A 12,844-nucleotide genomic window follows, 5' to 3' on the forward strand; every position below is an offset into this window, starting at 1 on the left:
CAGCCTTGTCACACTGTGTCACGCTGACTATCCCCGAGAACTACGTTAAGGGTACACGTGTCTGTGGAGTGCTCAGCCACTTGCACGTTAATTTTCCACGAGCAGGCTGTGACGTCGATCGGATCAACTGGAACCCTCGACGTCGTAAGCGACGGAGTGCCAACAACATACATACATACATACACACACACAAAAACGCGCGCGGAGACATGTAACTGAAAGAGAGGATGTATATATAGTGAATATAAATATGGACTGACAGACCGCTTTGAGTATATTATTTAATTTCCGACACATGGACACCTTCAATGCCAAAAATATTAATATCTTTAAAGCGATGTTTATCTAAAGATTTCCATTAAACAGTCTTTTTATCTGTCGTCAATATCAGATTCAGAAATATGTAAGGAATGGTAAACTATTTGCAGACGTGTTTCTTTGGAACATATAAATTCTAAACATTTATGTTAGTGAAAATGTTCAGTTTTGAAACTATTTTTTCGCCAGATTCCTTCCTCTTTAACAATTTGCTTTTCTTTCTTGTCTTTTTATTTTTGTCGTTGGTTAAAAATTTATGGTGAGTGATGTAGAGACACTTATGAAGCGTTTGTTTGTGTAGAAATGTGTGTGTGTGTGTGTGTGTGTGTGTGTGTGTGTGTAGAAATATATGTATGTGTGTCTGTGTACATACGTATACGCATTTATATAATGGTACAAACATATGTATATATATATATATATATATATATATATATATATATATATATATATATATAATGTATGTATATATGTGTGTATATAAGAGAAAGATGCATACACTACTTATTCACATAATGTTTATATTCATGTTACATAGACTCAATACTGACCGGATTCTGTCCCTCTACACACACACACACACACACACACACACACACACACACACACACACGCACGCACACACACAGTTATGTAAATAAATACGTTAATAACCTAATACTATATTGATAAACAGATTACATACCGGATATAGACTCACACACACACATACACACACAAGCAGACGCGCGCATACTGGCTTCTAGAAACTCGTATACCAATATTCAGTATTCCAGCAGAACCGAGTATTATTGCCTCACTTAATATTAACTACTTGCAAAGTGTTTATGAGAGAGAGAGAAAGAAACAAATATAGCTACATGTCATTCTGCAAAGGCAAATGCTTCCTGTGACACTTTGGTGTCTCTAACCTCAGCTGTCGTCACTTCCGCTAAATAGCATTACATATTTATTAATAATCAAACTGTCTTAGCTGTATCACTGTCGCCATATGCAATCATAGTTGTTTGGTTAAAACGTTCGTTTCACGTGCTTTTAGGTACGATTCCCACTGCATATCACGTTATGTGTCTCTCACCACGGTTTTGAGTTAGTATAAGTACTGAGAGGGAATTTTCGTTGATGGGGAAACGACTTGGAGCGGGTCGATAGTTGTGCCCCATTCCTGTGTTTGTGATAGACAATTTATCGATAGGTTTAATAAAATCACTTGGGAGCTTGTAGCTGTCTGTGAAGGACTGTTGTGAATATATATTATTCTCTTCCTCACACAAAACTCGAAGACCCTATAAAGAGTCAAGGTACCATCTTTCCTTCTCGGCCCTAATCATTTATATGAGCTCCAAATAATTTTTTTCTCTGGATACAAATCCTGAAATTTTAGGATAGGGAGCCGGTCGATTACAACGACCTCAGCGCTCACCTGGTACTTATTTTATCGAACGTAAAGCAGAAATTCTTTCTACTCTAAGTTCAATGCCTGAAATTTGGTGGGAGGCCATTGACTTTATTTTATCGATTCCCAGATAACGAAGCTCAAGGTCGACCTTGGTAGGATTTGAACTAAGAATGTAAAATACCCAAGTACATACAGTAATAATTTTAGTGATGTGTGAGAGGGTATTTGCCAGGGAAACACTGTGGTAGACGAATCGATTTTCAATAGATTCTAAAATCCTAGAAAAATAGTAAAGTATAAAAGACAACTCAGTCTCCAAGAAAGGCACGATGGGTATACATGTTCGTTTCTCCTTCACTGTAAATTAAAATCATTTTGTCTTAAGATTTTGCAATTTTACAGAACTATCGTCTCAGGAAAGCGAATAATGGAAGCCCTTTGTGGTCACAATCTGTGAGAAATAATAACCATTTCTCTCTGAAAGAAATACTATCTTGTCTTTTGCTTTTCTTTTACTAGTTGCAGTTTGTGGACTGCAGCCATGCTGGGGCACCACCCTGAAAGGTTAAGTCGAACAATATACCTGAGTTCTTATTCTATCCACCTCTTTTTGTCGAACGGGGACACACCTACACCGGTTACCAAGCGATGGTAGAGGACAAATACGCATACATGTCTATATATAATCAGTTTTCGTCCACCAGATTCACTCACAAGGTTTTGGTCGACCCAGGCCAATAGTAGAATACACTTATCGAAGGTGCCACGCAGTGAAACTGAACGTAGAACCAAGTGGTCGGTATCCGAAATTCTTATCAAAAAGGTTCAGAATGAAAGTGGGGAGAAGTTAAAATATTTTTTAAAAACATTTTTTTTTTCAACGAATCTTTCACAGAAGGAAGCAAACAATTTTTTCCCTAGCTTTTCTCCTCCATAAAATGGTTAGTCCACGAAAGGAACAAAGGGCCGGTTTCTCAGTTTCTCTGGCGTATATATTCCCCACCTGGATTGGACGCCAGTCCATCGCGGAGTCATTAATCTTTACCGACTGATTGGACAGGAGCAACGTGAAATGAAGTGTTTTGCTCAAGAACACAATGCCTCGCCCGGTCCAGGAATCGAAACCACAATCTTACGATCATGAATCCAACACCTTAACCACTAAGCCATGCGCCTCCCGCCTCTATGAAGTATTCCACCTATCAGAATTTATACCCGTCTCATGAAACGAGTGTACTAGAAAAGAAAAATATCCTTTAAAAAAAATAATAAATAAAACCAGATACACTGCTCTCAAATGAAAGGCTGGATTGTCATGGCTGGAGTACATTTTTTCAAAGATCTACTTTAAAACTTCTGTGCGGCCGAACAACATTTGTATAACTTAATAGCAAACAAATGGAAGTTTTGCTGTTTCCCCCCCCCCACCTCTTTTCCCTCTCCAGCTCTTATCTCAAACAAACATTTGCAGTGACTAAATATTGGTTTTGAGAAGAATTCCATCGTTTCTAAATATGTATAAACAGTTGTTTAAAATTACTTTTGCACGTTCAGTCATCGCCACCTTCCACTGTATAAAGAGTTGCTTTAGAACGTGTGTACATTCAAAGTATATGTAGTCACCCGCTTCCAACAAAGATATTGGGTGAACCAATGAGGTTACCTCTAGGTGTTCCCTCCATCTACTAGAAATAGCAATCCTGTCTCCCTCAAACTTACCATTGGGTTGTCCGGAAAGTTCGTGCCGATTTATAGTAGCTTACCTTTCGACTTATTTGCTATGAAACCACCTCAATTCTGGAATTTTTTTCTCTTTCGTTGAATGAATTCCTGTAACATTTTAATCTGCTATAAAATCCTTTTGGGGGTCCGAAAAACGGAGTGCGGTGAGGTGGAAGCCTCGGAAATTTCACCCACCCCTACCCCCATTGATCTTTTCACCAGCACGATTTTCACTAAGGAAAAAAAAAAAAATTTCCAATGAATCCGGGACAGATTTCTCTAACCCTAAAAAGATCAATGTGATGTGGTGTTCGTACCTTTCTCATAGCAGTTTGGGTCACGGAATTTTTTTTTTTTTTTTGCCAATTGTGTCCTTCGAAACGTCTTTTCTAGTCTCAAACATTTTTACTGAGTCGTAGGACGGACTCATTGAGCCGGGTACCCAGTCTCCATAGCGTATTTAAAACCGGGTTTACGACACACCTGAATTGGAAACCAGTCCACCATGAGGGAGTCTCACAAACAGAAATCCCTAATTCTCAAACCCCTTGTGTGTGTGGGGAGGGTGCTTCAGAAATAATAGGGCTTATGTAAACAGAAGAATGCTTTCCTAGAGGGCATAAGCTAATTGTAAAAATTTCAGTAACGAATCAAAACCAAATCGTTGGTTCCATTTGAAAAATTAGTTTATTTTAGCTTATTTGGTGGGGATTTCAGTAATAAAAAGGTCTTATGTAGACACAAAATAATACTTTTTCTGAAGTGTATTGGTTTTTACGAATTGAAACCGAATCGCTGGTTCCAATTGAAACCATTTAGTTTGGTGATGGTCTTACCGTTTTAAGAATTTTGAAGATGTGGTGTTGATCCTCCACTCTCACCCTACCACACACATATACACCAATTAAACACTTAGATGTAAGACTGATAAATCTACAACCAGGAATTGAAACCGGTTCGCTATTTCTGCCTCACGAGAATTTGCGTTTAGGAAAAAAAAATAGGTGAAGGAATGGCGAGAAGTTTGCTTCCAAACTACATGGTTTCCGATTCAGTCCCACTGTATAACACCTTGGTAAGCGTCTGAGTGGATTTGATACACGGTGAGGTGAAGGTCGACAAATTCGATTGAAATTCAAGACGGAGCCCCAGGATGGCCGCACTATAACTGAAACAAGACAGAAAAATAAAAAAATAAAAACAAAACCTGACGCGGTGGACGTATTCTAAATTTTTTTTTGCGCAAGTTTATCTGTAAGCGTATATTCGTCTTAACGAAAAATGTGGCCCCCGTTTTAAAAAAGATCCCAGGCTAGCGCGAGTTAACCAACAATCAAATGAGCTCCAGGTTGTAATCAGATTTATATTAAAGTTAGCGTTACCCAGCGTTGTCCTTTCTTCGCGACGGGTGGTGGGGGATTACGATTTGGCTACTATTTCTAAAGTCACCCGCCATGTAGTGGCTCCGATTGTCGGACACGTAACGTGCGAGTATTTAAGCGTATAACAAGATTAGCGGTACTTGAGTTGTCGCTTTCTTGAATGGAATAACTAATGATAGAAATAAAAACAATTTCTACAAATACCAGTGATGTAGTGTCTGTATCACGTTGTGTTGTAGCGTATAATAGGATGCCGTGGTCGTCATTCGTTTCTCAAATATGCACAACAATAATAACCCGTCCTTGAAATCGCAACGAATTTTTTTTTATTTGGCACATAGGCCATGACACAGAAGGGATAGCACAAGGACACAACAAAACATTTAGGGGCTGGGGTTATACTTTAGTTTAAAAAATCAAATATAATGAAATCGGATGAAAATACACAGTATAATGAACAGTATAATGAAATCGAAATGAATATATAAATTATATGTTGATATTTTTCCGGGTTCATATTCGACCCACCGTTTTTTTTTTACCCTTTTTTTTTAAGGCTTTTTATAATAGCCACTTTTTAAAAAAAATTTCCTTCCGTCATTTCCTTCTTTTCCGTTCAGACCGACCACACTAGCATGGCCCCATTTATCCCTAACTTCCTTACATTGGTCCAGCATTTTTCAAACGCTCTTCGAGACAGACATCTCTTCTTTAGGCTGATCTTTCTGGACAGGTAGTTGCTAAAAAACAAAAAAAAAAATTAACCAACCGGCGTCCGCAGATGAAGTTACCTGTCTCAATTCCTCTTCCACACGCGTCACCCATACAAAGTGTTTTTTTCAATACGGTCGGGAAGGTTGTTTTATGTATTTATAATTTATTCATATGCAAATATCCCTCGTGACAAAACAGAAGCCATTTTGCACGTGGGCAACTATATAATGCTTATAACTGCAGGTGAAAAAAATACTTATAATCCATATGAGCGTACTTGAGTAGATGTAGGTATATTTTATCTTTTTATTATTTCATTCGTTTTTTTTTTTCTATCTTTTCCTAATTCATTCGTTTCTTTTGCTTCTTTTCTTAAATTTCTGTTTTATAACTTTAGTTCTCCGAGTCTATGTTCTGTCTCGTGTTTGTATTAGTCATTTAATTTCGATGTACGTCTTTTATAGGTAATAGAAATAAAAAGCGTTGGTATATTTTATTTTTCTGACTTCGCTTGGTGTTTCTTTGTTGCTAAATATTTTGAATTAATTTCTTTAAAATTTACTTTATTAAAAAAATATATTTTTTTGTTTTTATCAGAGCTAATATGGAGAATTTTGAAACCTCTGCTTGTCGTTTATGTGGTGACAAACATCAGATAGGAAAGTGTCCGAACACAACGTGTACACAACCAGCAACACCACAATCATCACAACAACAACAACCAGATGTTATATCTGATGGAACCCCTTCACCACATTCCTCCTCTTCACCACATTCCTCATCTACTTCATCCTCGTCTTCGACATCACCGTCGCAAACGCAGGAAGCGAAGTCGGAACGTTCTGAGAAGAAAAAAAGACTTCAAGGTCGCTGTTTTAAATGTCACCGAATGGGTCACTATGCCCGCGACTGTTATTCAGACCGGTGTTACCAGTGCCACAAGAGCGGACACTTGGCTAAACACTGTTTCATGTTTGTTAGCCGGTGTTACATATGTAACCAACTTGGTCACGTGGCTCGACAGTGTAACCAAGAAATACTGAGTGGTTGCTGTTACAACTGTGGCCAACAGGGACATGTCCAGCGCTACTGCCCCAGCTTGATCTATCGTACTTGCTATCGTTGTGGCGAAACCGGGCATGTAGCTCGCAAATGTGTCCATTTGTCCGGCAGTACGTACAATGGAAACAATAATACCACTAAACTGGATGGTACGGTTTCAAAACCTGATACAGCGTCAGAAAATTTTTCAACTACCAGTACTACCGCAGACATCAGAAACAACAACACTGCTGTTCCCACCACCACCACTGTAACTACTATCAATACCAATATGACCACCATTAGCGTTGACTACACTATCAACACCGCCACTTCAACCACTGACATCTCCGCCGCTCCTGATGATGCAGTCAATACTGACACAACCAAGGATGCTACCACTACCACTGTTAGCGCTACTATTCCAAGCACTATCACTTCTACTACTGATGCCATTAGTACCACCACCACAAGTACTACCACCACCACAAGTACTACCACCACAAGTACTACCACCACAAGTACTACCACCACAAGTACTACTCCCACCACTAGTGCTATAGATACTAGTGGCCTGTCTCTCGCCACAGACTATTCTGTGGTTAGAACTGACAATGTTGATGAAACCAGTGGCATTGCAATGAGTGATATTCAGGCAATCCAAAAGCAAGACAGCGACTCGGACAGCAGCACCAGTGATTCGGAAATAATTTACCGTGTTAAACTTGAAAGTAGTCAAAGTTCGACTGGGTCGGAAATGATTTGCAGAATGGGTAGTAGTGAAGATGAAGATATGGAGGCTCGGAGGACTCTTCTATTGAGAGACTTTGAAGAAGTCGAAGGAACTACTGAACTCTGTGAGCAGACAGCTACGGCGAGATTATCCGATACCGAAGGAGACCAGTTTGACATTCATGGGAAAAATCCAGATGAGTCAAAAGAGACTAGTAATGAAGTTTGTCCTGAAGGTAATCCCAGCAGAGACGGGTCACTAGAATCTAATGCTGCTCCTAGTTCAGGAGATATTAATTCAAATGACAACCTAACAGAATTTAAAAATTATTTTGAAACCGCAAGTGAAGTGAGCAATCCCCAGGCCGTGTCTGACCGAAGCATCCCCGAGAAGAGGTCGGTCACAAATAGCCCTGGGAAGCAAGCAATGCATGATGTTGGTCACGATCTTGTGGTATCGGATAAAAGCTCTATGGTGTCTAATAATTTCGACTATCAAGCTAACAATGAGATCAATCGTTTAACAACGGCATTAAGTTCAAATGACTACGAAGCAGTCAGTGGTTCGAATAACGACAGGTCTATCTCTATGACCAACACTGAGATCAATTTTAGTTGTGTCGTTCTGGATGAGACCGTAACTTGTAATTCTAGAGAATTGTCAAGAGAGCCCAGTTCTAGCATAGATCTCACAACAGAACAGAACGCTCAGTTGGAGAAAAGCGAAGAATTCAATGCTTCTTGTAAAGTTTCAAAGTTAACCGAAGACGTCATTGATACAAGCGGCTCTGACAGCGATCAACTGACGTCATCGGATGACACTGTTGTTTCAGCAAAAGACACCCTCACAACTACTGATGTTGAATACGATACAACTACAACCACAGCGGATTCTGCAGCAGACCTCCCCGCTATAACGGAAATTGAGGACTCTAGAGTTATTACTACTACAGACACTGCGACTTCTACAGCTGCAACGGACACTGCGACTCCTACAGCTGCAACGGACACTGCGACTCCTACAGCTGCAACGGACACTGCGACTCCTACAGCTGCAACGGACACTGCGACCCCTACAGCTGCAACGGACACTGCGACCCCTACAGCTGCAACGGACACTGCGACCCCTACAGTTGCAACGGACACTGCGACCCCTACAGTTGCAACGGACACTGCGACCCCGACTGTTGCAACGGACACTGCGACCCCGACTGTTGCAACGGACACTGAGACTCCGACTGTTGCAACGGACACTGAGACTCCGACTGTTGCAACGGACACTGAGACTCCGACTGTTGCAACGGACACTGAGACTCCGACTGTTGCAACGGACACTGAGACTCCGACTGTTGCAACGGACACTGAGACTCCGACTGTTGCAACGGACACTGAGACTCCGACTGTTGCAACGGACACTGAGACTCCGACTGTTGCAACGGACACTGAGACTCCGACTGCTGCAACGGACACTTCGACTCCGACTGTTGCAACGGACACTTCGACTCCTGCTGCTGCAACGTACACTTCGACTCCTGCTGTTGCAACGGACACTGCGACCTCTACTGTTGCAACGGACACTGCGACCTCTACTGTTGCAACGGACACTGCGACCTCTACTGTTGCAACGGACACTGCGACCTCTACTGCTGCAACGGACACTGCGACCTCTACTGCTGCAACGGACACTGCGACCTCTACTGCTGCAACGGACACTGCGACCTCTACTGCTGCAACGGACACTGCGACCTCTACTGCTGCAACGGACACTGCGACCTCTACTGCTGCAACGGACACTGCGACCTCTACTGCTGCAACGGACACTGCGACCTCTACTGCTGCAACGGACACTGCGACCTCTACTGCTGCAACGGACACTGCGACCTCTACTGCTGCAACGGACACTGCGACCTCTACTGCTGCAACGGACACTGCGACCTCTACTGCTGCAACGGACACTGCGACATATACTGCTGCAACGGACACTGCGACCTCTCCGGCAACGGACCCGGCAGCGGACACTGCGACCTCTCCTGCAACGGATCCTGCTACTACTGGCTTCTCTGCAACGAGTACGACGGTGTGTATTGGAGAGAATGGTATCAACGGAGATGACAATCGCGATGGTTCCCTTATTACAGCTGACCTAACTGCATCAGCAGAGCCCTCTGCTCCTACTGTTGATTTCGTAGCTAACGTAAAAGAAAGCTTAGAAAGGCTGGTAACTACTGCTAATCATTTTGGTAATGGTGTGAATGATATGGATTCTGAAATTGATGAAAGCTTCCATTCACCAAGAAATATTGCCGGTGTAATAGAAGCAGTGACAGCGCCTCCGGCTTTGTCTCCGATTGTATCGCCAATAGCGCCGTCGCGCGTCTCGCTGGCCTTGTCACCAATTGTTCCGGGACGTGTGTCACCGGCTGCATCACCAGTTGTTCCGGGACGTGTCTCACCTGCTGCATCACCAATTGTGCCGGCACCTGTATCCACCAACAATAATACTCAATACTCTGCTTGCGAGTCTTCCTTATCAAACGCCAACCTGTTTGAGGAAAGTGGGCTAGAGTCGGAACCGTCCTGTCTGAACAATGATCTGCCAGAAAAAGTGCCTCGTAGGCGTTCTCAAAGCTCCAATTCCAACCAATCATTAGAATCAGAGGAAGAAGTTTTTTGTTCGAATCAGAGTAGCGATGGCGAAGATCAGGAGTACCATTCAGCAGACAGCTTTTGCACAAAGCTGTAACTGTTCTGTCTCTCTCCCTCCCCAACCCCGCCTTTCACACTTTTATATTTAATTTTGATATTTTGCTGACTATTTGTAACGTTAATTTAGCCATAAATCCATGTATTTCTCTTAATCCCCGTGAAATTAAATGTTTTCTCGATCACGGATTCCTCAATATTCCCCTTAAATAAAACCAGTCATTGGAAACTAAAGAATTCGCCCTCGGAAACTTCCATCTTGAAACCCAACTATAAGTACAGTTATTGCCACCGATCCAGAATATATTTTCGTCATAACCGCAACCAAGATTTTTTTTTTCTTTTCGCCTTCTTCCCACTCCACAAGAAAGACGGAGAGTAATAACCAACGACGGTTATCACCCTGCCTCCACCATCAAAACAAGGACTATATTTAAACGCCACGACCACTTCCATCAAATCATGTTTGTACTAACAGAATTTTTGTGGTATTACATGATTGTTTGTATTCGGCCGTAGCCTACCCAAGATAACCAAAGAGTAAATACTTTTCCAGCCTATCACAATCGGTTCATCTAACCAATGTGCAATGTTCACACCAAACCCGGTAAATTGCATGCAAATTTCTTCATTGTTCATCAGTTAATTTGTTGTATAGAAGAAAATACATAATCTACACTGTTGCCAATGGCTTACATAAACACTAAATATCACCGCCACCATTTTGACTCTTGTTCTGTGAATTTTATTGTAGCGCGGCTGATAAACTGACATTCTTTTCACATTCATCTTACAAAGATTTATAAAATAAGTACCAGTAAAATACTGGTGTTGACAACTAATTTCCCTCATTTTGTGGGTTTGCTTATTTTACTCTGGAATTTTTGTGTACATTGTTAAATCTTCTGTTTTGATATTCTTTTAAAACTTGATAAGTAAATTTATTGGAAATAAAGGCAAATATAAAATGACGATTGTGAAGTTGCTGGTCTTTATTTTATTTTTTTTTTTTTTCAATCCTGGAGTACCGCATTTAAAACAAATTGGTCCCAGGACTTATTCTTTGTGGGCCTAGTACTTAGTGGTTCGGCTAAGACCGATAGAATAAGTTATAGGGACTTAAACACATCGGTTGTCCAGCAATGATGGAACGAACACACACACACACACACACACACACACACAGTCTTTCTGTTTCCGTCTACCAAATCCACTCACAAGGTTTGGTCGGCCTGAGGCTATAGTAGACGTTTGCCCAAGGTGTCATGCTGTGAGACTGAAACCGGAGCCATGTAGTTTGGAAGCGAGCTTCTTACCAAACAGCCATTTCCACACCTTAGAAACAGTTCTAGTTATGTTTGAAGTTTAAACCTGAAATTATTGCAGAAGATAATTGGCACCGGGATCCTGAATTGGTTAACTGAAATTTGTAGTTTGGTCTCAGGTAAGCGCTGATCCAACTTACGACGAAAAGTATTCCACCCATGCTCTCATTTAATTTATTTTTCTATATCTGGTCTGCAATTTCTGTCCTGTTAGTTTGAAGTACAGGGTGTCCACGAAGTCTGGGTATATGGAGTAAATAAAATCATAACATAAACAATTAAATATAAGACTTTTTCTGTGTGTGTTGAAAGAGAAAGTTTACTAAAAAACGATTACAGATTTATTTATTAACATTATAATTAGATAAAATTGTTTTGTTTTAAAAGTACGTGATAATCCCCGTATACCCAGACTTTGTGGACACCCTGTATATTTGACTGTTGTTTCTGGCAAACCGTGCGACTATGTAGAAGTTCTTGTTTCTACAAGAATTAGATCGTTGCTATTCATAATTGTAAGGTTTCGAATTTTGTATGTCGCCAATAGTTTACAAAACTGGTAATAATGAAAATTTTCTAACAATTTTCCGCTCTATTGACTGTTAGGGTTTGTGGTGGGGAAACAATTTCTCCCCCACCACACCCACAACCTGTTTCCTTTCAGTCTGCCAAATCCGCTCGCAAGGCTTTGGTAGGCACAGGCCTGTAGTAGATGCTACTTTCTAAAGGTGTCATATAGCGGGACTGAACCCAAGTCCACTTGTTGGAAAGCAAACTTCTTAATCTCACAGCCACACCAATTCCTTCAAAAAAAAAAAAAAAAATTGACTTTTTTTAAAAACTAAAATTGACTTTTGTCTATTTGACTTGGTTTTCATTCACCACCTCAGCATTTTTTTTTTTAACACACAATAACTTTTATTCTGTGTAATTGTCTCCGGCCAATTTGCTACAATTGTATTTCTTCCCGGTTTCGTGTTTTACTCTCTTGCACAAATATCCTTGGTAAAGGCATCCATGTATCGGCAATAGTATTTCATCATTCCAACGCTAAATAGTCTTCACTTCAGGATACATTCGTGTCAATCCAATAATTTATTTATTCCGCTGTTCTCATATTCTCATAAAAAAATCGGTGTTACACCACAAATAAACCTTTCATACGAGAGATGGTGGTGGGGAAGTAGGCAAGTACCAGAAATAGTTGAACATAACACAATGATTTCATTTCTTTATGTTCCAAGTTCAAATCCCACCGTCTCTCTCGGGTTTACTAGAATAAGTTCTGCATGAAGCTTTGCTTCAATTAAGTTTTCTTACAAATGTGTTTCAATGTTTTTAAATAAAGAAACTTGGCCGTTAGAAAAATTAACGAAATCTGAAACAGCTTATGTTATAAACATATTTTGCTTTCGATACAATGGGTGAATAGAAGTTGAGATGGCCATGGCTGGAAGTTAATGTTTGTTGCTAGGTCTTCTTGATAAGAACCAACCTAACACTAATAG

At 40.7% G+C, this 12,844-nt stretch overlaps 1 protein-coding gene across 3 annotated transcripts; it reads left to right on the forward strand.

The window, feature by feature from the left end:
* The first annotated feature begins 5,666 nt into the window (after nt 1-5,666).
* LOC128249781 (uncharacterized) lies at nt 5,667-10,983 on the forward strand. 3 transcript variants are annotated; one of them, XM_089366141.1, is made up of 2 exons: nt 5,667-5,822; nt 6,133-10,983. In XM_089366141.1, exon 2 carries the CDS (start codon nt 6,140-6,142, stop codon nt 10,049-10,051), a length of 3,912 nt encoding a protein of 1,303 aa, XP_089222267.1. In that variant the 5' UTR covers nt 5,667-5,822; nt 6,133-6,139; the 3' UTR covers nt 10,052-10,983. The 3 variants fall into 3 exon arrangements, with proteins under 3 accessions (XP_089222267.1, XP_089222268.1, XP_089222266.1); XM_089366142.1 differs by having other exon boundaries at nt 5,809-5,826; XM_089366140.1 differs by lacking the exon at nt 5,667-5,822 and adding an exon at nt 5,871-5,999.
* Nucleotides 10,984-12,844: the final 1,861 nt, after the last annotated feature.

Source organism: Octopus bimaculoides, chromosome 18 (assembly GCF_046866305.1).
Source record: "Octopus bimaculoides isolate indiv1 chromosome 18, ASM4686630v1, whole genome shotgun sequence".
NCBI lineage: Eukaryota > Metazoa > Mollusca > Cephalopoda > Octopoda > Octopodidae > Octopus > Octopus bimaculoides.